General features: G+C 39.5%; 1 protein-coding gene across 13 annotated transcripts in view; it reads right to left on the bottom strand.

Annotated features, from left to right (window-relative positions):
• The window catches only part of MGA (MAX dimerization protein MGA), a 168,253-nt gene that overhangs the window by 44,530 nt on the left and 96,037 nt on the right, over nt 1–27,686 (bottom strand). For all 13 annotated transcript variants that reach the window (XM_030921182.1, XM_030921184.1, XM_030921183.1 and 10 more), the window contains exons 3-9: nt 24,858–25,806; nt 22,935–23,013; nt 22,717–22,812; nt 13,977–14,108; nt 13,629–13,733; nt 10,195–10,856; nt 7,454–7,802 (exon numbers count right to left, since the gene is read on the bottom strand). In XM_030921182.1, the coding sequence (XP_030777042.1) occupies nt 7,454–7,802; nt 10,195–10,856; nt 13,629–13,733; nt 13,977–14,108; nt 22,717–22,812; nt 22,935–23,013; nt 24,858–25,806 (2,372 nt within the window). The remainder of the gene's footprint in view (nt 1–7,453; nt 7,803–10,194; nt 10,857–13,628; nt 13,734–13,976; nt 14,109–22,716; nt 22,813–22,934; nt 23,014–24,857; nt 25,807–27,686) is intronic.

The raw sequence follows: 27,686 nt of genomic DNA, 5'->3' as shown, positions 1-27,686 counted from the left end.
TCAGTTCTGTTTACGAGATGTCTTAAACTGGAAGGACAACAACATACTAAAATAGGGTAGGGAGCCAGGTGCAGTAGCTCACACCTATAATCCCAATACAGAAGCCAAGGTGGGAGGATCTCTTGATGCCAGGAGTCCAAAACCAGACTGGGCAACATAGCAAGACCCTGTCTCTACAGAATATAAAAAGCTTTAGCTGGGCATGGTGGCATGCACCTGTAGTCCTAGCTACTCCAGAGGCTAAGATGGAAGGATCGCTCGAGCCAGGGAGATCAACGATATAGTTAACTATGATCAAGACACAGCACTCCAGCCTGGGTGACAGAACAAGACCCTCTCTCACAAAAATATATGTAAATAAATAAAATAGCATTGGAATTAAAAATCAGGACTATCATTGGCAGAGACTAGTAGAATTGAAGCCATGAAAACAGACTCCTCACAAAGGCAAGAACAAGATACTGATCCCTCACACTCACTGGCCCACTGTTCACTTGATTCCTTTTTACAGCCTGGGATTCAAGATACAGCACCTCTTCATTCCCCCTTATAATGACACTAGAGATTCCCCTACTCTTTCCCTGAAACTCAGGAAAAAAACAGAACAACACTCAGCAGGAAAAGGTGGAATTAAGGGAAGAACCTCAGTAGCACATATTCATTGACAGGAACCAAGAATGGAAATCAGTTTTAACAAAGAAACGGTCTCCTCATTTCTATTGAAATGCCTCCTAATATATATTACCTTCCCCAAGCCCCCTAGCTTTATCACTCTGTCTTCTGGCTTCTCAGTAAGCCTTTTGTTGATAACACTTAAAACATTACAGGAATTTAGTTACTTGTGGGACTTCAAATTACAATAAATATGTATCTTTTCACTACACACTTGTTTTATCAAATTGACAGTAACCTCTTAGAGAGATGGATTTGTTTTAATTGCCTTATCCCACCTCCTCACTCTTAGAAGTATCCATAGTAGTTGCACCATAAATGAATAGCATTACACTTAGAAGACCTACAACAACTGCCATGCTAACACAGCACACTAACACACCATGCTCCTCTTCCTCTGATTTCTGTAGGCATTTTCAGTATCTTTATAATGAAATATAACATTTATTTTAAAAGTACATAAACAACATACAGCTCAATACATATTAAGAACTATACATCCACATAAACACAAGAAATAGAACAGTGCTATCAATTCCAGAACCCTTTCTCAATCAGTCCCTCCCCCCCTTCCTATAAAAAAAGGATTCACTTAATGATAGCTATTTTTTTAAATAAAAAATGTTGAATTGTTATCAATTTAAATATATTAATTCATTAATATAAATTATCTCATTTAATCTGTTATATGGAAAATTACACAAATATTCATATCTAAATCAAATTTTTATCTCTAATCCCTAATATGTATTTTATACATATGGACATATTTACTAATTACAACATATGATGTCACCATAATTTAGAACATTAATTTTTCTTTTTTTTTTTTTTTTTTTTGAGACAGAGTCTCACTCTGTCATCCAGACTGCAGTGCAGTGGCATGATTTCAGTTCACTGCAACCTCTGCCTCCCAGGCTCAAGTGATCCTCCCACCTCAGCCGGGAGCAGCTCGGACTACAGGTGCATGCCACCACACCAGGCTAATTTTTTGTATTTTTGGTAGAGACCGGGTTTCGCCATGTTGCCCAGGCTGGTCATGAACTCCTGAGCTCAGATGATTCACCAGTCTCAGCCTCCCGAAGTGCTGGGATTGCAGGCATGAGCCACCATGCATGGCCAGGTACATTCTTTATCAAAGTTGTCTGAACTACTCTAAGTCCTTTGTTTTTCATTAAAATTTTAGAAACTTGCCAATTTCTATCCCCCAGAAGCCTATTAAGATTTCGATTGGAATAGCATCTGCAGATCTACAGGCCAATTTGTGAAAAGTATTTTACCAAGAGTGTCTTCTGATAAATGAAAACAATGTATTTTTCCATTTATTTAGGCCTCTTAAAATCACTCTCAGCAATGTCTTGTAGTTTTTAGTATATAGGTTTTAGGCATCTTTTATCAAAGTTATCCTTAAGTGTCTCTTCTCTTTGGATGCTATTTTAAATGGTTTTTTTTAATCTCAATTTATCTCAATTTCCAATTGTTCACTGTTTATATGCACAAACATGGTGCATACTGATAATGTATGCTGCAACCTCATTAAAATGACTTACAGTTCTAGTAGCTTATTTTGTAGATTCCCTAGGATTTTCCTATCCACGAATAGAGCCAATTTTTACTTCCTCCTTTCCAATCTGGATACCTCTCTCTTTATCATGCCTTACTGCACCGGCTAGGACCTCCTGTGTATAAAGTTAAACAGAAGTGGTAAAAGTGGGTATTCTCTGGGAATGCCCCAGTCTTTGAGAGAGAACAATAAGTCTTTTATCATTAATATGTCAATTGTAATATTTTTCAAAGATTCTTTTATCCAGTTGAGAAAATTCCTTTCTATTCCTAGAGTGCTGAGAATTTTTACCAGAAACGAATTTTGTCAATCTTTCAAAAATATCTCTTAATCAGGTGGAGTTTGAACACACCAGAAATTTGTCATTGCCACCTCAACCAAAATTAGCATCAGCAATGTAAAAATCCCAAAACATCTTATTGATGCTCACTTCAAGAAGCAGCTACAGAAGCCCAGATACCAGGAAGGTAAGATCTCTGACACAGAAAAAGAGAACTACAAGACTACAGAGCAGTGCAAGATTGATGAGAAAGTTGTGGACTCACAAATTGTACAAAAAATCAAAGCTATTCCTCAGCTCCAGGGCTACCTGCGATCTGTGTTTGCCCTGACAAATGGTGTTTGTCACAAACTGGTGTTTTAAATTTCTTAAGAACCTAGTTAGATAATACTACATATATCTATACTACATATATATACTATAGTGTGATAGATCGATCTTGAGATGATTATATGGTCTTATTTCTAAATCCATTGTAATGACAAAGTATAATGATTGATTTTTCGAATGGTAAACAAATCCCACACTTCTAGGATACACCCCACTTAGCCATGATGCAGTATCCTTTAAATATATTGTTGGATTTGAGTTGCTAAACTTTTATTTAGAAATTTTACATCTATGTTCATAAGGGTTATCAGTCTACAGTTTTCTTATAAAGTCTTTTTATGGATTGAATATCAGGGTAATGCTAGTCTCACAAGATGATACCATTTTATTATGGAAGACTGTATCAAATGGGATTTAGTCTTTAATGTTTTGTAGAATTCAACAGTGAAGCAACTCAGACCAGAATTATTATTGCAGTGTTTTCCACTACAACTTCAATTCTTTAATAAGTATAAGGCTAAACAGTCATCTATTTCTTCTTGAGTGAGTTTTGTAACTTGTGTCTTTTAAAGAGTTTCTCCATTTCATTTGAGTTGTCCAATTTACTGTCATAAAGTTGTTTACAATATTGCCATATCATCCTTTCAATGTCTGAAGTCACCTTTCATTCCTAATATTGGTAATTAGTATATTCTCTTTATTCCTCAGTCTGGCTACAAGTACCAATTTTATTGATTTTTTTCTTTATATAGTTAATTTATAGGTATATAAAGTGGGCTAAGAAAACAGAAATGTCAGGTTTTATTCTTTCCCTTGGTACTACCCACAACAGCTAGGCACAGTACCTCTGCACGGCCAGCAATATTTTTTGACAAACCAAAGGATAACCAGGTGATAAAAGTAAAGGTCAAATGGGTCTACAACAAGGAGGCAGAATTAAAATTTCAGAAATTATAACCTTACAAGGCAGAAAAAGCATGAGAACTTGGCAGTACCCTACAACTCACTTAGTATCTTTATGACCTTGGAGAACAAGTCACTAAGCACTCAATTAGCTCATTTGTAAAACGGAGAATGAAGCCTCCTTATCATATAAGGTTGCAGGTTTAAATGATAGAACCCTCACAGAGTGTCATGCATAAGAGGGTCCAATAATGTTACCCATCTTTTTTTCAGTAGTGGATTGAACCATTACAAAAAAAATTTTAAGTCTGTTACAATGACAAAAAAAGTATTAAATGCCAAGATTTTATGCATTGAGAATACTGATTTTTTTATTTATATATTAACTATGTAACAAAAACACACAAAAAAATTAAAACTGTGCTAAAGAATATAAAAAGAAACAAGTCTTCCATCATACCCAGTGTTGCAGTGACCACAAGTGACTACTTTTAATTATTTATGTTTATTTTTAGTGGTTACACTCAATCATTCTAAATAAAATGCTTATACCTCAATTTCACAACTTACTTTTTTTCCCCTCAGTTTCCACCTATCTTTTTGAAAAACATACTAAAGGATTTCAACTTTTCCAACTTTTATATTTTTTCCTTTGTCCATTTTTGGTATCAGCAACATGTTTACCTCTAAGAACTCTTTCCTATTTCTACTCCTTTTACGTATCAGTTGTTAACAAAAACATCATCCCTCCTTTTTCATCCTTCCCTAACAGCACAAGAAAACTGATGGCTCCTAGATAGGGAATAGCAAGCTTTGCTTTTTATAATGAACTGTACCAGTAAGAAAACCAAAAATTACTTTGATAATTGGCTATCGGTGTTTAATTACAGTCAAGGATAGGACAAAGGATGAAGACAATAATCAAAAAGCAGTAAAGCCTAACAGGTAAGCAGTATTCCTGCTTATGTGGGCTTCTGTATCTTATTTTTGTTGCTTTGAAATGGAAATGCGTTGTCTTAAGCATAAGAAGCGAGTAAACTCAGTAAGGAGATATGGATAGAACTAAACTAATAAATCTACACTATGCTGCATTTTAAACCTTTGAATTCTTATTTACACGAAGATCATTTAGGTATATAAATACACTCTATCTCACTTAAATGCTAAAATAGAAATAAGAATAGGCTGGCACTGGTCACAAAACAGGAGAGGCCAGAAAGAGATCCAGGCATTAATATATTTTAATTTATTATATTATAGGTGACATTTTAATTCAGTAGGAAAAGTATATTTCTCAATAAGTTATGGTACAACTGGCTAGACATTTGGGGGAAATGTGATTCCCTACTACAAATCTCACATAAATTCAGATATATTAACAACTTATTTAGTCCAAAAAAAGTACTAGAAGAAATATAATTAAACATTTTTATAATCTCAAGGTAGAGAAAGACTTTCTACACAAGACTTCAAAGGCAGAAACCAAGCACTTTGGGAGGCCGATGTGGGCGGATCATAAAGTCAGGAGTTCAAGACCAGCCTGGCCAATATGGTGAAACTCCATCTCTACGAAAAATACAAAAATTAGTAAGGTGTGGTGGCACACGCCTGTAGTCCCAGCTACTTGGGAGGCTGAGGCAGAAGAATTGCTTGAACCCGGGAGAGCGGAGGTTGCAGTGAGCCGAGATCGTGCCACTACACTCCAGAGAGACTATGTCTCAAAAAAAAAAAAAAAGGACAGAAACCATAAAAAGACTGCCAAGTTTAACTATCACAGTTTTTTCACTGGGGGTGGTGAGCAGTGGGGGAGGGAACCTTGAACAAAATGAAAATGTAAATTACGGCCAGGCACAGTGGCTCAAGCCTGTAATCCCAGCACTTTGGGAGGCCGAGACGGGCGGATCACGAGGTCAGGAGATCGAGACCATCCCTGCTAACCCGGTGAAACCCCGTCTCTACTAAAAAATACAAAAAACTAGCCGGGCGAGGTGGCAGGCGCCTGTAGTCCCAGCTACTCGGGAGGCTGAGGCAGGAGAATGGCGTGAACCTGGGGAGGTGGAGCTTGCAGTGAGCTGAGATCCGGCCACTGCACTCCAGCCTGGGCGACAGAGCGAGACTCCGTCTCAAAAAAAAAAAAAAAAAAAAGAAAATGCAAATTACAAAATTACAACCTAGAAAAAATAAAGCTTCTGCAAACTAAAGAAAAAAACATACTCCAAAAAAAGTTAGCAAAGAATTCAAAAAGGCAATTTACAGAAAAAGAGTTTATGATAAATGGTCAATAAACCTATCACAGAAGAAATACAAATCTAAAACAATATCAATTTCTGCCTATCCATATGACAGTTTTAAAAGTTTTAAAATATTCAATGTTAGAATAGAAAACTGAGTACAGTAGCTCATGCCTATAATCCTAGCACTTTGGGAAGCTGAGGCAGGAAGACGACCTAAGCTCAGGAGTTATCATAGACCAGCCTAGGCAACATGGTGAAACCCCGTCTCTACTAAAATACAAAAAAATTAGCTGGGCACCTATAATCGCAGCTACTCAGGAGGCTGGGGCAGGAGAATCACTTGAATCCAGGAGGCGGAGGATGCAGTGACCTGAGATCATGCCACTGCACTCCAGCCTGGGCAACAGAGCAAGACTCCGTCTCAAAAAAAAAAAAAAAAAAAGAGAACAGAAAACTGGCACCAGCCAGTATCCGACTACTGGCATATGTCTAAAGTTGGTACAACTCTAATGACATCTACAAATGTTTAACATGTACGCACTGTCACAACAATTCCACTTTTAATAGCCTATCCTGAACATGGATGTTCATCACCATACAGTTTATAATAAAGAAAATCCAAAAAGGCTAACTATCCAACCAAAGGGATTATAACAACATGAAGCCATTAAAACTAACATTATAAATTAGATCTACAATTGTTGACATGGAAAGCAGAACATGACCTTATGATGGAACATACACTGAAATATTAACCATCATCTCTGATTGAAATGAGCACAGAGCAACAGGAAATATAAATATAAATTGCCAAAAAAGGAGTATTAATCCCCTGATAAACTAAGAAACCTGTTTCAATTATATGGTAAAATCATCAACACATTTGAACAAAATACAAAGATATAATAGAAACAAAAAAAAATCAATAATGAAATAATATATAACTTGGGTCTACATTTACATCATATTTTATCCTCTCCCACCAAAAAAAGCCCCAATTTTCAACACAGTACATGATGTTCAGCTTTATCACACCCCTACTTTGTCCCCAAATCTTCAACCATGGCCAGAGGGTCTTTTTGCAATCTTCTCCTTTTAGAAAACATGATGCATTATATGGATCATCTGTAGTCTTTCCAAGGAACATACGTGTGTCTGTGTGTGCGCACATATGTACACAATCCAGAAAATGGAAGAAACTCAAAGGTCAAGGGCATTTTAGAAAACCAAGTAACAGTATGATTTAAATTTAGCACAAAAAAGCAATTTTCAGAGAACAATTCAACCTAAAAAAGGTGTGTGTGTGTGTGTGCATCTAGACAGCCAGTCAGAAAGAGCATGTAAGAATAAGAAGTCTCAAAGCTCTTATTGGATAATTTATCAGGATTAAGGTAGATTGTATTATTCTAAAATAACCATACTTTTCCAAAAACTGATATGGCACAGTTTTAACTCTCAATGAATACTCACTGTATTCTAGCTTCTTTCTCTTCTTTTTCTCTTTCAACTGTTCCTCCTCCTCCCTGATTCCTTCTTCTTCTTCCCTTGCCTCCTCTCCCAGAGTATCATAAAATACTGGATCTCGATGATGAGCAGCCTTCCTCTGAAAATGCTTAGTTTTGGATCCTCCTTTAACAAGTACAACTTTTCTTTTCAAACAAGTACAACCAAACATGCAGTCTGGTCGGCGGCAGTGAGCAGGTTGGCGCTTCTCCAAAGCTAGACTGGAACATACACAACCCAGTCGACAGAAGTCATTGTTGCAGGGAGGGGCTCGTTTCCTTATAATTGTGTGGATAGGTTTAGTTTTGAGGGATGCCTAAAGTCAAAGTAGAAAATTGTAATTCCACTAAACCATTCCCCCACACCACCAACAATTTATGGTCATATACTGGACTAAATTACTCTCTGACTTTAAGTACTAACAGCACAGGATTAATGCCGATTCAAAGGACAGAACATGAATATAACCAGGGCTCTAAACAATCTGCCATTCTAATGCTTAGTACAGACAATTATCAGCAAAACGATCAAGGATGGATTTATTTTCAATATAAATTATACATAATGTTCTAAGGCAAAGATTAACAAAGGATGAGACCCATGGGCCAAATCCAGCCTGTGTCATAAAGTTTCACTGGAACGCAGCCAGGCTAATTCATACACATACCGTCTGAAGAACTACAACAGCAGAGTTCGGTAACTGCTAGAGAGTGTATGGTCTGCAAAGCCTTAAATATTTACTATTTGGCCCTTTACCAGAAAAAGTTTGCTGGTCCCTATTCTAAGGTAATTAATAAAAAAAGAAGGCCGGGCGCGGTGGCTCAAGCCTGTAATCCCAGCACTTTGGGAGGCCGAGACGGGTGGATCGCGAGGTCAGGAGATCGAGACCATCCTGGCTAACACGGCGAAACCCCGTCTCTACTAAAAAATACAAAAAACTAGCCGGGCGAGTTGGCGGGTGCCTGTAGTCCCAGCTACTTGGGAGGCTGAGGCAGGAGAATGGCGTAAACCCGGGAGGCGGAGCTTGCAGTGAGCTGAGATCCGGCCACTGCACTCCAGCCTGGGCGACAGAGCGAGACTCCGTCTCAAAAAAAAAAAAAAAAAAAAAAAAGAATAGGACAATACATAAATAAAAGTCTTTATGAAGGATTAATAACAAATAAAACAATCTGCATTTAGTTCCAACATCTGATGATCTTTAGTTCCAGAATTCAGTCACAGAATTACAAAATGGAAAGTAAAAAAATTAATGGAAAAGCCAGGCACAGTAGCTCACACTTGTAATCCTAATACTTTGGGAGACCGAGGAAGGCGGACAGCTTGAGCCCAGAAGTTTGAGACCAGCCTGGATAACATGGCAAAACCCAGTTTGTATTTTTAATATAATAAAAAAATTAGGCTGGGCACGGTGGCTCAAGCCTGTAACCCAGCACTTTGGGAGGCCAAGACGGGCGGATCACAAGGTCAGGAGATCGAGACCATCCTGGCTAACACTGTGAAACCCCGTCTCTACTAAAAAATACAAAAAACTAGCCAGGTGAGGTGGCGGGCGCCTATAGTCCCAGCTACTCGGGAGGCTGAGGCAGGAGAATGGTGTGAACCCGAAAGGCGGAGCTTGCAGTGAGCTGAGATCCGGCCACTGCACTCCAGTTTGGGCGACAGAGCGAGACTCCGTCTCAAAAAAAAAAAAAAAAAAAAAAATTAGCCTGGCATGGTGGTGCGCACCTATATACCCCAGGTACTCAGGAGGCTGAGGTGGGAGGATCGCAGTAAGCTGTGATCATGCCACTGAATTCCAGCCTGGGTAACAAGAGTGAGACACTGTCAAATAAATAAATAAATAAATAAGCTGTGGCATCATTTCACATGCATCAGAGGCTGCTAAAATAGGTATATCATCAACAGATCAAAAATTCCTTCCTGCATCCCTTGCCATAAAACTCTTAAAATATAAAAATAAAAATAAGTAAGTGAAAAAGTATTAATACAAAATTTCACAAAAGATAAAGGTTTTTCTCCGTAGGTTTTTAATTTTGAATTTTCTGGGATTTAGTATCTTTTAAAAGTATAATTTTCAGGCCAGGCATAGTGACTCATTCCTGTAATCCCAGCACTTTGGGAGGCGAGACAGGTGGATCACCTAAGGTCAGGAGCTCGACACCAGTCTAGCTAACGTGGCAAAAATCCATCTCAACTAAAAACACAAAAATTAGCCTGGTGCAGTGGCATGTGTCTATAGTACCAGCTACTCGGGAGGCTGAGGCAGGAGAATTATTTGAACCCAGGAGGCAGAGGTTGCAGTGAGCTGAGATCCTGCCACTGCACTCCAGCCTGGGCAATAGAGCAAGACTCCATCTCATAAAAAAGCACAATCTTCAAAGTTGTTTTAACAAGATCAGCAAATGTACTTGCCCATATGTTGGAAAATGAAATGAAGAGATTTTCAGAATGGTCAGCCTTTAGACAGCACAGAGGTTATTCAAAAGTACAATTGTACTGTCTCCCTCTGCTGGCAGGAGGAATCTACACCTGAGTGTCTGGTTGGTAAAGAACAAATGGGGAAGACGTAGCCTTAGTTCCCATTAAGGTTGTAAATGCTAAAAACTAGCTGATCATCCTGCCAAAAACTACCGTTCCCATTTCCCCTCACTAACCTCACTCTTTCTAGCCAAGTACTAATATACCTCCAGAAAACAGCAGCTACTTACTTGAGCTGTAAGTAGAGTTGTTAAGGATACATCTGCTCGCTCTTCTGTGATATACGTCCTCGGTTTTCCTTCCCAAAGTGCACAGTCTTCCAGGTCCATTAGCTTCACCTGAGATTTAGACAAGCCTGGAGGACGACTTCCCTGTTGCTGTTGCTGCTGCTGCTGCTGTGCCTGCCGCAAACTAATCTGCTTTGGAAACACATTTTCATCTAAAGTTGGCATAACAAAGTTATTCGCCTGATTTTCTGAGATGATGCCTGAAGAATTCTTGGTAACCTTATCTCCCAGAATCATATGAGAGTATTTCTGCTTTGGTGAAACAGGGTATGGTAAAATGGACTTATAAGATGATTTAGTTCGGCCACTGAAAGTTGCCTGTCTGTTTTGAGACTTTGCCTTTCGAGAGGCAGGGGGTACAGAATGAGGTTTCAAAGAGTAAGAGGTAGAAGGGGAAATAGTAGATTGCTTCTTTAGTACACTATCAAGTGTTCGTACATAGCTGGTACTCTTAGTGGGAAGCTGGTACACCACAGGAGATGTGGGAGCATTAGAAGAGAAACCCATGCTTGTTTCCATCAGCTTGCCTTCATTTTCCAAGTATTCATCTAGCTTATCACTACAGAAAGCAGAACGATTTTTCAGTGAACTTTCTGAATTTCCACCTAGAAATAAGAAAACACAAAATGCTTAAAGAAATCTAGGGCAGATTTATGAATCTCCACAAAAACACTAAAAAGGCCAAAAATATTGAGCTACAAAATACTGAATCTTCTAAACTATCCCTTAGCGGGCTCACACTTATAATCCCAGCACTTTGGCAGGAAGAAGCAAAAGGATCACTAGAGGCCAAGAGTTCAAGACTAGCCTAAGCAACATAGCAAGGACCCTGTCTCTAAAAAATTTTTAAAAAATTTTTAAAATAAATACATTAATAAATAAACCAACCCTCCTCAGAAAGAAAAGATAAATAAAACCAAGTGAAGAGAATGAGTCTCAGATACTACTGACATTAAAATCTGTTCTCTAGTCTTGGGCACTAAAAACATTAAAATCCTTGCCGGGCACGGTGGCTCACACCTGTAATCCCAGCTCTTTGGGAGGCCAAGGCAGGCGCATCACGAGGTCAGGCGATCGAGACCATCCTGGCTAACACAGTGAAACCCGTCTCACTAAAAATACAAAAAAATTAGCCGGGCATGGTGGCTGGCGCCTGTAGTCCCAGCTAATCAGGAGGCTGAGGCAGAAAAATGATGCGAACCCAGGAGGCGGAGTTTGCAGTGAGCCGAGATCGCACCACTGCACTCCAGCCTGGGCAATAGAGCAAGACTCTGTCTCAAACAAACAAACAAAAAATTAAAATCCATTCTCTACAATTATGTCTTACACTAAAATCATCACATTATATTATTTATTGAGGCACTACTTTTTACAAAGTGCTAACAATGTATTTAACCTAAGAATCATCAATCTTTGACAATCTTTGACCTGATTAAAGAGACCAAAGATAAGTAAAAACATAACAGGGAGTCTGTGTGCCGTGGCTTACTCCTGCAATCCCAGCACTTTGGGAGGCCGAGGCAGGCAGATCACCTGAGGTCGGGAGTTCGAGACCAGCCTGACCAACATGGAGAAAACCCGTTATCTACTAAAAATACAAAATTAGCTGAGCGTGGTGGCACATGTCTGTAATCCCAGATACTCAGGAGGCTAAGGCAGGAGAATCACTTGAACCCGGGAGGCGGAGGTTGCAGTGAACCGAGATCACACCATTGCACTCCAACCTGGGCACAAAAGTGAAACTCCACCTCCAAAAAAAAAAAAAAAAAACCCACATAACAGGGAAAAAAAAAAGAAATCAAAGCAGGCCTCAAGAGAATGCCAAAAGATTATCTGTAATAGTGAGGTTGGGCACAGGGGCTCATGCCTATAATCCCGGCACTTAGTGAGGCCAAGGCGGGTGGATTTCTTGAGCTCAGGAGTTTAAGACCAGGCTGAGCAACATGGTAAACCCCAGCTCTACAAAAACTTAGCCAGGCATGGGGGCGCACACCTGTGGTCACAGCTATTCTGGAGGCTGAGCAGGGAGAATCACCTGAGCCCAGGAGGTCAAGGCTGCAGTGAGCTGAGACTGGACCACTGCACTCCAACCTGGGCGATGGATCAAGACCCCATCCTTAAAAAGCGAGGGAGAGAGACTGGAATGCCTGTAGTGTTGATACAAAACATTAGAGAAGAAGGAAGACCACAAAAAGAGGGGTATAAAATTTAGTTGGGTTTTTGTTTGTTTGTTTGAGACAGCGTCTTGTTCTGTCACCCAGGCTGGAGTGCAGTGGTGTGATCCCGGCTCAGTGTAGTCTCAACCTCCCCGGGCTCAAGTGATCCTCCCACCTCAGCCCCGTGAGTAGCTGGGACTACAGGAATGTGCCACCACATATGGCTGTTTCTGCATTTTTTGTAGAGAGGGGTTTTCACCATGTTGCCCAGGCTGGTCTCAAATTCCTGAGCTCAGGCAATGCACTAGCTTCAGCCTCCCAAAGTGCTGGGAGATTAACAGGCATGAGCCACCATGCCCAACCATAAAATTTAGTTTTTAAGAAACAAAAAAATTAAGTACAGAGACATGAATTACATTGTTATAAACACAGTGAAAAGATTCAAAGATGAGAAAAAGCATTTTGAAAAACTGGCATATTTATCTGGTTAAACTGCAAACGAATGCAGTGGACAAGGAAAAGCACTAAGAATGGGGACCAAGAGGGATACAGTCAAAATGCTTGGATTAGAAGTTTAGTCTGAAGTATAAGACTATAGGAAATCACTATACAACTGTGAAGTATACAGTTCTAAACTAATGCTTGAGAATGTTTTTTGTAACTGCAGAAACAGAAATAACAGAAATGCTGTTTAAAAGGCTGCAGCAATTATTTAAGCCTGACTGAACCTCAGGGCTGTGACTACAGGAAAATGGGTAGCACACAGAAAACAGCAAGACAAGTATTTTCAGTTCATTTTAAACCATGGAAGGCTGGGCGCAGCAGCTCACGCCTGTAATCCCAGCACTTTGGGAGGCCGAGGCAGATGGATCACCTGAGGTCAGGAGTTCCAGACCAGCCCGGCCAACATGGTAAAGCCCTGTATCTACTAAAAATACAAAAAATTAGCCAGCCATGGTGGCACATGCCTGTAGTCCCAGCTGCCTGGGAGGCTGAGGCAGGAGAATCTCTTGAACCTGGGAGGTGGAAGTTGTCATGAGCCAAGATCGCACCATTGCACTCCAGCCTGGGCAACAAGAGTAAAACTCAGTCTCCAAAAAAAAAAAAAAAAAAAAAATCATGGCAAGAAGGAATGAAGAAAAACAACCAAGACTTACTTTTAACAAAAGGTTTTTGGCTACATGTTTCAGAACATTTACAAAATTTTTAAAAACTAATTACCTTCATTCCTAGATGCAGAAGCACTATGAAATTTTCCCCTCCATCCCTTGATCTTAGTGAAATCATTGGTTTTCCCTGTCCTAGAAACAAAGGGAAATCCGGCATCTATAAAAGAAAAAGTCAAACAGATGACCAAAATTCTAGCAGGCCAATATTATAGACCTAATTAATTAATAAAACTTTAATTTGTAAGTGTATAAATCACTTACCGAAACTATAACAACAGACAAAAGACCTATCTTAGACTAATGTTAAATGTCACCAATAAAGGTAGCTTTTTACTTACATTACAAATTACGTAAACTTCAAGAAAAATAGTGTATGACTTTACCAATGTTACATACTCACCAGGAGAAGCAGGGTTGGTTCCTGTAAGGTTCCAAAAAGGAAAACTAGTAGCTGGAGCCAAAGGTAACTGTACTCCCAAGTATTTAAGATCAATGCTCATTGTTGGATCCACTGAATTCAATTTTAAGCCCACTACAAGAAAAAAGGAAATCGTATTTCCACAGACTAATCATAAATCATATTATCTCCCTTCTTTTTTATAACTTGTGCCTGAGAGATGGTGGGAGGTAAGGTCAAGAGAGAAAGGAGACAGTAAAGAGCAAAAACAATGAAACAAACTGTAGCAGATTCACTTTAAGGTGGCCCCATGATCCATGTCATCTGGTATCACACATTTCTATAATGCCCCTCACTCTGCTGAGTGTGGTAGGCAGGGCCTGTAATTTGTTTCTAATCAATAAAATGTGGTAAGGGAGATGGGCCACGCATGATAATGTGCATGTGATAACACAAGTTATCCATCTTGCTGGAGCTGCAATGAAATAAATTTTGCCAATGAGCTGAGGGAAACTGGAAGCAGATCCCTCTCCAACTAAGTCTCTGAGAAACCAGGTCTGGCCAATATTTTGACTGTAGCCTTGTAAGAACCTAAGCAGAGAACCCAACTAAGCTATGCCCAGACTGCTGACACATAGAAACTGTGATACAGTAAATATATGGTTTTAAGTTGCTAAGTTTGTGATAATCTATTAAGCAAGGTAACTAATTTAAAAATGGCAAAATTCAGATCTTTTGTGCTTTAACTCTTTGTGGTCCAGAGATTGTCTAAGGCCTCTATTATGAACTTACCATAGACTAAGCTGCTGGCCTGATTATGGCTACTGGTTCTCTAGTTCTTATTAATGACATTTATGGTTAATCAAGCCTAAAAACATTATGACTTCCTTATTTATAGGTTAAAAGGCAATCTTTTGGGAAGGTATTCAACTTAAATTTTAATAAACTGAAGCCAAAAGAAGTTCACAGTGAAGCGTTAATTATTGGCCAGGCCTGCTGGCTCACACTTGTAATTCCAGCGCTTTGGGAGGCCAAGGCAGACAGATCACTTGAGGTCAGGAGTTTGACACCAGCCTGGCCAACACGGTGAAACCCCATCTCTACTAAAAGTACAAAAACTGGCCAGATGTGGTAGTGTGTGCCTGTAGCTACTCAGGAGGCTGAGGCAAGAGAATCACTTGAACCTGGGAGGCAGAGGTTGCAATGAACCGAGATCATGCCACTGTACTCCAGCCTGGGAGACAGAGTAAGACTCTATCTTAAAAAAAAAAAAGAAAAAAAAAAAAAAGAAAAAAAAAAGCTAAGTGTTAAGTATCACAGTAAAGCCATTAAAAGTCACAGGTATAAGTTTCCATTAAAAAGATCACATAGTGCTGGTTCTCTAACAGTTAAAGACATTAGGTGGGTTATGAACCCCATGTACTCTATACATAAAATCTATCTGAACAAAAGATGGCAAGCCAGGAACTGTGGCATGCACCTGTAGTCCCAACTACTTGGAAAGCTGAGGTGAGATCACATCTCTTAAAAAAAAAAAAAAAAAAAGACAGCTATTTTGTTTTAGTTGGCAATTCCAATTCTCTAACATATCTTTATTGTATTACTTTTTTTTTTTTCTTTTTGAGACGGAGTCTCACTCTGTTGCCCAGACTGGAGTGCAATGGTGCCATCTTGGCTCACTGCAACCTCCGCCTTCCAGGTTCAAGTGATTCTCCTGCCTCAGCCTCCCGAGTAGCTGGGATTACAGGCGTATGCCACCGGGCCTGGCTAATTTTTGTATTTTTAGTAGAGATGGGGTTTCACCACGTTGGTCAGGCTGGTCTTGAACTCCTGACCTCATGATCTGCACGCCTCAGCCTCCCAAAGTGCTGGGATTACAGGTGTGAGCCACCGCACCCGGCCCGTATTACATATTTATTTTATTTAATCACACAGTATGATTAAAACATCAATCAAATAAAACAACATTCTTTCCCTATGTTCCCAATCAACTATGGGAAATATAGGATAATGAGTCAAAACAATGGTTTTTAATCTTGTCTTTACTACATTTTCTCAACAGTAAAATGAACAACAATCCACCACACTCAGTCGTATGCTTTGAGAATCTACTGTACTTTCCCTGTAAAGCAGATGGTCTCAGAAAGATAAAACACATTTTTCCGGCCTGGTGTGTCCGTTCACACCTGTAATCCCTGTACTTTGGGAGGCCAAAGCAGAAGGACTGCTTGAGCCCAGAAGTTCAAGACTAGTCTGGGCAACAGGGTGAGACCCCACTTCTACAAAATAATTTAAAAATTAGCTGGGTGTAATGGCACGTGCCTGTGATCCCAGCTACTCAGAAGACTGAGGTGGGAGGACTGCTTGAGACCAGGAGGTTGAGGGTACTGCGAGCCATGATCATGCCACTGCACTCCAGCCTGGGCAAAAAAGCAAAATCCTGTCTTGAAACAAACAAAAAGACCTCAAGAAGCTTCAGTGTTGTTTTCCCAATTGATTTTTAGTAGTTAGCACAGGGTAAACAAGTCCCTAAGAGAGGTAAACAAAAAGAAATCTGAGGCCGGGAATGGTGGCTCACACCTGTAATCCCAGCACTTTGGTAGGTTGAGGGGGGTGGATCACCTGAGGTCATGTAAGAAAATCCTTCCCCAAGTAAGACACCTGAGACCTAGACTCAGTTGATTTCATATGAAATGGGCATAAAAACTTTAGCTTGCAGAAAATAATATAGTTGAATAATTCATAGAAAGCATACTGTGAAAACCCTACTATCTTTTTATATTTTTATTCAACCAGAGCCTACTTAGAACCTAAAACCCTGTCTACATATGTCAGTTTAAACTACACTTCTAAACAGTTTTGCTTCATTTCACCATATTAGAAGCTACTTCTTAAAAATTTGTTATAATGTTATTACAAAAAAGACTCATAAAGATAAAGCTGAGAAGAGATAACTTTTAGATTCAAGGAAAGGCAGATTCACCTACAATAAGATATGGCCAAAAATGCCTACTGCTACCTAAACCCACTGAAATACAAAAGTACACTCAAGATGTTTATAGTTCTATAAACACCTATATAAGTAGTAAACACAGAATAGAAAAGCATATATTATAAGGAAAACTCCAGCTAATCACTAATTTATTTTTATTTTTGTTTTTTTTGAGACGGAGTCTCGCGCTGTCGCCCAGGCTGGAGTGCAGTAGCGCGATCTCGGATCACTGCAAGCTCCACCTCCTGGGTTCACGCCATTCTCCTGCCTCAGTTTCCCCAGCAGCTGGGACTACAGGCACACGCCACCATGCTCGGCTAATTTTTTTTATTTTTAGTAGAGACAGGGTTTCACTGTGTTAGCCAAGATGGTCTTGATCTCCTGACCTTGTAATCCGCCCACCTCTGTCTCCCAAGGTGCTGGGATTACAGTTGTGAGCCACCGCGCCTGGCCACTAAACACTAATTTAATATAATATTCAGAATTTTTTTTTTTTTTTTTTTTTTTTTTTTTTTTTTGACTGCAGGCACCATGGCTCACACTTCTAATTCCAGCTACTTGGGAGGATGGGCTGAAGCCAGGAGTTTGAGACAAGCCTGGGCAAAACTGGGAGACCCCATCTCTAAAAAAAAAAAAAATTTTAAGGAAAAATAAAGCATTTTTATTAAATAACTAAAAAAGGAAGAGGGAGAGAGTTATTAGAGTTATTGAAATATTGTTATTACTCACAAAGGAAATTAACATCAAAATCAGCCAGACATATGGCTCATGCCTATAATCCCAGCACTTCAGGAGGCCAAGGTGGGCAGATCTCCTGAGCTCAAGAGTTCGAGACCAGCCTGGGCAACATGGCAAAACCCCATCTCTACAGAAAAAAAAAATACAAAAAAAAAAATAGCCAGGTGTGGTGGCATGTGCTTGTAGTCCCGGCTACTTGGGAGGCTGACATGGGATCACTGGGGCTCAGGAGGTCGAGGCTGCAGTGAGCCATGTTCACGCCACTGCACTACAGCCTAGGTTGGGTGACAAAGCGAGACCCTGTCTCAAAAACAAAAAACAAACATCAAAACAAAACATTAAAACTGACAAGAGTCCACACTGATAAGTGAATTTCTTTTTTTTTTTTTTTTTTTTGAGACAGAGTCTCGCTCTGTTGCCCAGGCTGGAGTGCAGTGGCAGAATCTCTACTCACTGCAACCTCCATCTCCCAGTTTCAAGCAATTCTCCTGTCTCAGCCTCCCAAGTAACTGGGATTACAGGCACACGCCACCAAACCCAGCTAATTTTGTATTTTTAGTAGAGATGGAGTTTCACCTAAGTGAATTTTTTAAAAAGAAGACTAGATAAGTCTCTGGTGAAAAATAACTCCAAATAACTTATATAGATAGGCTACACTCAAGGAGGTACAATGTAACTTCTTGCACATTAAGTGTGAGCTAAGTATAATGACTTCCTTCCAAAGAGTACAGTATGGAGAGAAACGGAGGGCAGGGAGTCGGGGGTAACTTCACAGTGAATAAACTGACAATATCTCAGCCAGGTGATCAAGGTAACATCAATAGTGATAAATCATGCTTAATGTATGTACTCTTGATATGATAGGGTAAGTCTCAACTGAGGGACATCTATAAAAATACCTGACTCTTCAAAACTGTCAAGGTCATTAAACACAGAATCTGAGAAACTGTCACAACCAGGAAGATCCTAAGGAGACATCACTACTAAAAGTACTGTGGTATCCTGAATGGGATCCTAGATGCAAAAAAAAAGGACACTGAGTAAAAACTAAAGAAATCTCAATAAAGTATGAACTTTAAATAATGATATATCTGTACTGGTTCACTAACTGTAACAAATATACCAATCTAATGTTAGATATTAATAGGAGAAATTCTGGATACTGAGAGAATTAGGAATGAGTAAAAAAAAAAACAAAAACAGGAATTCTCTGCACTGTGTTCTTAATTTTTCTATAAATCTAAAACTCTTCTAAAATATAAAGTTTTAAAAACTGACAATAATTGACTTAGTAGCAATGAAGGAGAAATGCTTTGAACACACTTTTAAAATGCAAAGACAGATGATAATTTCAGATAAGCTAACAGACTTAAAAAGCAGACCAATGCAGATATAGTAAATTTAGTATAGCAAACAAAAATATAGTACCATGGAAAGAAAAATTATGAATCTTATTTTATTTTTAAGTAAAACTATCAACGATAATAAAAACATTTTCCCAGGCTTAATCAACACTGCTTTCCCAATTTTAAAGCAAACTCAAAAAGATTTTCTAGTTTTTCAAGGGTTTTCAGCTCAAAAGAACTTTAAGTGCTATTTTCTAAATAATGAAATTATAGTTAATAGCAGGGCAAAGAAATATGACATTAAGTTGAAATTTAACAAACTAGGCCGGGCGCGGTGGCTCACGCCTGTAATCCCAGCACTGTGGGAGGCCGAGACGGGCGGATCACAAGGTCAGGAGATCGAGACCATCCTGGCTAACACGGTGAAACCCCATCTCTACTAAAAATGCAAAAAATTAGCCGGGCGTGGCGGCGAGCGCTAGTAGTCCCAGCTGCTTGGGAGGCTGAGGCAGGAGAATGGCGGGAACCCGGGAGGCGGAGCTTGCAGTAAGCCGGGATCGCGCCACTGCACTCCAGCTTGGGCCACAGAGCGAGACTCCGTCTCAAAAAAAAAAAAAAAAAAAAAAAAAAGAAATTTAACAAACTATTTCAAGAATCAAATTTTAGAGATGAACCTTGAATACTTTCATTATCTTCAGAGCCCTGGGATTGGCATCACCCAGTTACTACAAATATTTGGCCAAATTAACTTATTCTTTAGAAACTGTTTAAGTCTAGCTTTTTCTTTTTTTTTTAGACAATGTCTCCCTGTGTCACCCAGGCTGGAGTGCGGTGGCAGGATCTCAGCTCACTACAACCTCCACCTCCTGGATTCAAGCTATTCTCCTGCCTCGGCCTCCCAGAGTAGCTGGGATTGCAGGCGCTCACCACCACACCCGGCTAATTTTTTGTATTTTTCGTAGAGACAGGGTGGCCAGGCTAGTCTCGAACTCCTGACCTCAAGTGATCCACCTGCCTTAGCCTCTCAAAGTGTTGGGATTACAGGCATGAGTCACCGAGCCTGGCCCAAGTATGGCTCTTTAAAAGAAGCCAAGGTTGGGGAGAAAAATATGCCAAAATAAAACAGAGGAATAAAAAAAATCCAAAACAGGACTCCACCTCACACATTGAAAATTAAGTACCCAGAGAGATTACAGATTTAATTATTTTTAAAAAAAGAAAACTATGTCAGCATGTAGTTGAATAAATTTTAACAACCTTAGGATTAAATACAAACTTGCACCAAATGCAGAATCTATAAAGAAGGTGAAAAATAATAGCTCACAGATAAGTTTCGTTTGGCTGTGTTTTTAAAGTTTTGAGTTAGGTGCCCAAAAAACTATTAGCGGCCACCACTTCAGAGACATCACATAGCCACTCCAGCTTCTACCGAACTATAGAAGGACCTGAGAATTTTGGGCCCATTTTTCCATATGACAAGAATCCACTGATGCAGCTGTCCCTTTCGAAGAAGTGCCTGTACTCTACCCCACCAGAGTCCAACTCTACCCCCCAAATTCAGGCTAATTTCACTATATATGGTACCTAGTCAGTTTCCATAAACATTGGCCTTTGAACACCCCATTCCATTAAGGAAAAGATTACAAATTTGACTAAGCTGTCTATAAAAGAAAGAAAAACAGTCAAAGCTTTGCCAACCAGCAAATACTAGGCAAATAAACCAGAGCAAAAGGACCAGCTGCAAGCACTGAATATATTTAACTCTAGAACTAAGATTTTTTTAATGTGGGGATTAAGTAAAAAGAACACAATATAAATGTCATAAGATTTTTATATTATCAAGAAAATAACAAAAAAAAAGGAAGTGGGAAAGGGAGAAGATAGGTTAAGTTAAAGATAGGAAGAAATGAAGGAAGGGGAGAAAAAAGATAGGGAGAAATAAGAGAATATTATTTAAATAAAATAGTAGATGTTAAAGCTGACAATAAACAGCAGCAAATGTTATCTGCAAGATTGCTATGATGTGACTGTCCATTATAATCCACAGCAATCAGCCCATATTGACTGACAGAGACTGGGATCTGCACACTTTAAGATCGCACTGTCAAACAAGCTGCCTTCTGTTAAAGCAAAAATTCTTCAAGTATTACCATTTGATTTAGAAACCGAATGACCAACATATAAATCTTTTGTCTGATAACTTGTTATGTTTAGACTCTCAGGTAAATGAACCACTAATTAGTGTAAATAGTCTAGACACCCTTCCGAAAATTGTTAAGAGTCAAAAACTCAAAAAACTACTCCAAGATGTGTATCTAAAATCAAAGATATTTGTAAGAAACTAAAAATTGGGGCACGGCCTAAAATTTTTCATTACATCCCAAAACAGGAAAATCAGTAGTGATCATGATGTTAATAACCATAGTAGATTTCTTTTAAAGATTAAGCAACATAATCAAGGCCAAGATAATGCATTACAATAAAATAAAGATAATAATGAAAACTGCAGCCATAAAAAAGAATGAGTTCACGTCCTTTTCAGGGACATGGATGAAGCTGGACGCCATCATTCTCAGCAAACTAACATAGGAACAGAAAACCAAACACTGCATGTTCTCACTCATAAGTGGGAGATGAACAATGAGAACACATGGATGCAAGCAGGGGAACATCACACACCAGAGCCTATCGGGGGATGGGAGGCAAGGGGAGGGAGAGCATTAGGACAAACACCTAATGTATGTGGGGCTTAAAACCTAGATAACAGGTTGATAGGTGCAGTAAACCACCATAGCACATGTATAACTATGTAACCTGCACATTCTGCACATGTATCCCAGAACTTAAATTAAAAAAAAAAAAAAAGATAATGAAATTTTAAATTAACTTCCCACTGGTACATCGAATATATAAAATAGATGTTTGCAGCCAACATGAGAGAGAAAAGTATTCTTCTATTTATACACCTAAATATATTACTAAAGGACAAGGAAGACCCTTCCTCCAAAATTATAAAAACAAACATGTAATTGGGAGACTGAGGCAGGTGGATCACAAGGTCAGGAGATGGAGACCATCCTGGCTAACATGGTGAAACACTGTCTCTACTAAAAACACAAAAAAATTAGCCAGGCGTGGTGGCGGGCGTAAACACAAAAAAATTAGCCAGGCGTTGTGGCGGGCGTCTGTGGTCCCAGCTACTCGGGAGGCTGAGGCAGGAAAATGGTGTGAACCCAGGAGGCGGAGCTTGAAGTGAGCTGAGATAGCACCACTGCACTCCAGCTGCCTGGGCAACAGAGTGAGACTCCGTGTCAAATAAACAAACACATAAACAAAAGTAACCAAACTAAGATGAGAAATGCAGGGGGAGAATACCAGGTTGTAAGAATGAACAAAGAAAATATCACTTGCTTCACCATGACACATTTTTTTCTTACATAAGATAATAGAATAAAAAAGACCTAGACATGGTTTTTAAACTAAAGGGAAGAATTACGGAGACAGAGAAGAGAAAAATATGCAAACTGAAAGAGGTGCTGAAAAAAATGAAATCAAGGATAGAAAGAAAGAGGAAAAAAACAGAAAAAGAAGAGAAGGAGAGAGGAAAAAGAGGAGAAACAGGGAAGAAAGAAAAAAGAAAACCAAAAAAAAGTTGCCAGTCTATTACCTTCTTGAAGACCAGGATGTATCACCTGCTTGTGCCGCAAAGACTTCAAATCTTCTATCAACTCCTTTTCCAACTGGGAAATTCTTGCTCTGTAACCTACTCCCAAAATAAATAGTAATAAAATAAGCTACTGTATACTACAGACAAATGAATGTTGCATGTTTCATTACTGGAGCCCAAACCACAAATACAACTCATTTTATACTATTTTATAATACCTGAGTCATTTGTGGTTGATGCCTGAAGACTAGAAGATTCTTCTGTTGTCCCATCAACTGCATGAATGTCTAGAGCTTCCTATACATCAAAAAAAAAAAAAAAAAAAAAAAGGTAGTTCATATTGCTTCTGAAAAATTAAATGTAAAACTGGATTAAAAAAAATTAAAGACCAGAAGGAAAATATGTCCATGCCTACAGTTACACTAAAATTGGAAGAACAGGAACAATCTTTTCACACTTTTTGATATTTTCTAAGTGTTCTACATTAATATTACTTTAATAATCACAAGGGGGAAAGGGGAAAGTAAAAAAATGTGAATATGATGTCATACTGAGCTAACTGACCTCAAAGAATATGCCAATTTGCATGTTCATTTCTCATTGCCTATATTCAGATAGCTTACTCAGCTAACAAGGGAGGAAAAGAACAGCTAGAAGGGATTAAATATCTAACATCTGTGTAGTCAATTACACAGAAAGACGGCCTGGCAGGGTGGCTCACACCTACAATCACAGCACTTTGGGAGGCCGAGGCGGGTGGATCACAAGCTCAGGACATTGAGACCATCCTGTCCACATGGTGAAACCCTGCCTCTACTAAAATAAAAAAATTAGCTGGGTGTGGTGACGCGCACCTGTAGTCCCAGCTACTTGGGAGGCTGAGGCAGGGGAACTGCTTGAACCCGCGAGAGAGGCTGCAGTGAGCTGAGATTGTGCCACTGCACTCCAGCCTGGCAACAGAGCAAGACTCCGTATCAAAAAAAAAAAAAAAAGAGGCCAGGCACGGTGGCTCACACCCGCAATCCCAGCACTTTGGGAGACCGAGGCAAAAGGATCACGAGGCAGGAGATCGAGACCATCCTGGCTAACACAGTGAAACCCTGTCTCTACTAAAAACACACAAAAAAATTAGCCGGGCGTGGTAGTGAGCACCTGTAGTCCCAGCTACTCGGGAGGATGAGGCAGGAGAATGGCGTGAACACAGGAGGGGGAGGCTTGCACTGAGCCGAGATTGCACTACTGCACTCCAGCCTGAGCAACAGACCGAGACTCCATCTCAAAAAGAAAAGAAGAAGAAAAAAAGAAAGACTAGGCTTCTATAAAATGAAATTTCAAAGAAAAATAATCTGGTTGAAGAGTCAGAGTGGAATAGAGAGACTGTCAATGTGTAAGACAGCAGAGTTAAGATGACTATTAATATTTGGTTCTCCAATGGTACTCTACTACTACTATTGAAAACCGGGGACGGGAGCAGTGGCTCATGCATGTAATCCCAGCACTTTGGGGAGGCTGAAACAGGCAGATTGTTGGAGGTCAGAAGTTCGAAACCAGCTGGCCAACATGGCAAAACCCCGTCTCTACCAAAATTACAAAAACTAGCTGGGTGTGGTGGCACACGCCTGTAATCCCAGCTACTCGTGAGGCTGGGGCACGAGAATGGCTTGAACCAGGGAAACAGAGATTGCAGTGAGCTGAGATCGCGCCACTGAACTCCAGCCTGGGCAACAGAGCGAGAACTCTGTCTCAAAAAAAAAAAAAGAACAGAAAACCAGGAGGTAAAAGAAATGGAGTGTCGCCAAAGAGTCAGTAAATATTTCATGTATTTTTAGGCCTTTCCAAAATCCATAATGATGATAATTCCAGTAAGACCCGAAGATTTTTTTTAAACACAGCTATGCAAAAATCATGAGCTGAAATCTAAGACATAATTTTTTAAGTCTATTCAAATGAAATATCTTAAGTTATTCGTATTAACTAAACCAAACATTTTGGAGACACTTCCCTCCCAACTCTACCCGCGCATACACCCTCACAAATAGATGTCACAAAACTAGATTCTAAATCGAGTTAGTTACAAGCCAGTATACAATTCAAGTATAACTAATAAGCCTTTAAAAGAATCCTGAAAATTACAATCTTACCTTTGATTCAAAGGAAACAAAGAGAACACCATCCACATCTTCCAGATCAGGCTTCACATCTGGAAAAGTACTCCCAGGGCCTACAGGTGTATTCTTTGTAGAAATTAAAGACTTTCCTGTGTTTTTAGGTGGTCGTCCTGCCTTACAGAGTTTCAATTTTCGTGGCCTTCCTCTTTTTCCAGGGACATTTGGAGAGGCATTCTGATTAGCATTCACTATCTTTGGGGGTGTTGCAATCTTAAGCATAGTTGTTCTCTTTCTGCCCAAGTCCTCTTTTCCTGAAAGTAAGTCTCCAACTGAACCCTTCGAACTGTCAAGTATTCTTTCTGTGTTAATGCTATCAGATATATCAGGATATTTCCACTGAGAGTCTTTCAGTAAGGGATATTTTTGTACTACTCGGAGATCTGATGAATGTTTTCTAAGACCATTTTCTGATTCCTTGCCTAAGCAGAAGGCAGTCTCATTGGAATTTTCAATGTATGTAGGCAAATATTCCAATTCTGCCAACATAGAAGATTTATCCTTTCGAGATGTGGAAAGCATGTTATCAGGGAGTTCAGAAATCTTCACTGTGCTTCTAGTGATAGCACAGGGCTCCAGATAGACTACTGGCATCTTTCCAGTGTCTAATTTGAACATTTTAGCTTTAGCAACACCTGATGGGCTGCTTGGAAGCCATTTAGAAGATAGATGGTCAGCTTCTGGGTTGTCAACTTTATTGTGCCTCTTTAGCTGTTTCTCTAGTATAGGATCATCATCACTGTTTGAGTATACATCTGTCTCTTCATCTGTCTCTTCCTGTTTCACAGTGACCCCTTCTGGGCACTCACCAAGTTCGTAGTCGTAATCATCTAGAGGTTCCTCTTTAATAACAACATTGAAGCTTCCATTCTGGTCTAATGGTGAGGCTACATGGGAGTCATCTTCAAAACTGCTGGCAATAAGACTGGAGAGAGAGGGGAAAAAGGGATTTTAAAAGTACAAAATGATCCATAAACAAGACTCAAAGAGAAAAAAAAAAAAAGATGTTAGGAATCCAAGTAATACATCAGATTTCCTGAGTCATTCCTCAAAAACACTAAAAAACTCTAAAAATCCACATGATGATTAACAACCCTGTAAAGCTAACACACATCCATCACAACTAAGAATTGCAACAAACAGGAAAGGGCCATCAAACTGCCAGCTGATATTTTCCGACATGTTTTGGGATTAAATTCACATAACATAAAACATAATATTTCAGCTATTTTAGAATATACAATTCACTGGTTTTTAGTATAGTCTTGATGTTGCCAGATGATTTTTCAACTTTAAAATTGAAAAACTCACTTTCAACATAAATATTTCACCACTAATTCTTCCAAAATAAAACATAGAGTAGGTGAAGGCAAATACGTATGACCCAGATATATTATGTATTAATTCATCAAAAAGCAACATAAACATCTAGTTTCCCCCTCCTCCCAATCAGCCATTAAAAGCCAAAGAACTATACCAATGTATCTTGAGAAATAAAAGAAATGGTAGAAATAAAAATTTGGGTTAAGATTCCACATAACAGGTGTAATGGCTCACGCCTGTAATCCCAACACTTTGGGAGGCCGAGGCAGGCGGATCAGAAGGTCAAGAGATTGAGACCATTCTGGCCAACATGGTGAAACCCCGTCTCTACCAAAACTATAAAAACCAGCTGGGCGTGGCAGCACATGCCAGTAGTCCCAGCTACTTGGGAGGCTGAGGCAGAATAATCGCTTGAACCCGGGAGGCGGAGGTTGCAGTGAGCCGAGATCACGCCACTGCACTCCAGCCTGGCGACAGAGCGAGATCTGTCTCAAAAAAATAAAAAAAAAAAAGATTCCACATAAAGTAATACGACTGGAATTAGAATTCTCAGCTTCAGAAATTTCAAAACTGCACCTCTCATTTCCCCCCACCAAAATATCCACACAAGTCAACATGTTAGCAGTACAGGAAAGCAGGATGAAAACTGCTTTGAGAAAAACTATACACACCCACTACATATATTCACTAACAAATGATATGTAACAACGGACTGTGGGCATTTTTTTTTTTAAATAGTTCAAAGCCTATGACTGAAAACAGCATTTATAGCCAGGCATGGTGGCACATGCCTGTAGTAGCAGCTATTCAGAAGACTGAGGTGCCAGGACTGCTTGTGCCCAGGAGTTCAAGGCTGCAGTGAGCTACAATCACACCCTGAACTAAAGCATGGGTAACAGAGCAGGACGCCTCCTCTAAAATAAATTAATTAAAATTTTAAAATTTTAAAAATAAGAAAACAGCATTGATGCAACTAAAGTATTTTCCTCTGATCAGTCACTTTTTTTTTTCCCTGAGATGGAGTCTTGCTCTGTCGCCCAGACTCAAGTCCAGTGGCATGATCTCAACTCACTGCAACCTTCACCTCCAAGGTTCAAACAATTCTCCTGCCTCAGCCTCCTGAGTAGCTGGGATTATAGGCATGCACCACCACGCCTGGCTAATTTTTGTATTTTTAGTAGAGACAGGGTTTTACCATGTTGGCCAGGCTAGTCTCAAACTCCTAACCTCATGATCTGCCCACCTTGGCCTCCCAAAGTGCTGGGATTACAGGCGTGAGCCACCACGCCTGGCCTAGTCACTTTTTTAAAAGTTAGGTAGATAGGTTTCCATTAGTAGTGTGAAATAGCTCAGAGCAGACTGACCCTCCTCCACTTAGAACTAGAAAAGTTACACTAAACAGTTTTTTCCCCCCAGAATATTTCTTAAAATCTATTTGAAGACATCAGAAAGCCAGCAAGGCAGTGATTTGAGGGGCAAAAT

The sequence above is a fragment of the Rhinopithecus roxellana genome, chromosome 17 (assembly GCF_007565055.1).
Source record: "Rhinopithecus roxellana isolate Shanxi Qingling chromosome 17, ASM756505v1, whole genome shotgun sequence".
In the NCBI taxonomy this organism is placed as follows: domain Eukaryota; kingdom Metazoa; phylum Chordata; class Mammalia; order Primates; family Cercopithecidae; genus Rhinopithecus; species Rhinopithecus roxellana.
Note: the sequence above shows the minus strand (reverse complement) of the source record. Positions and strands in the feature narration are given on the sequence as shown.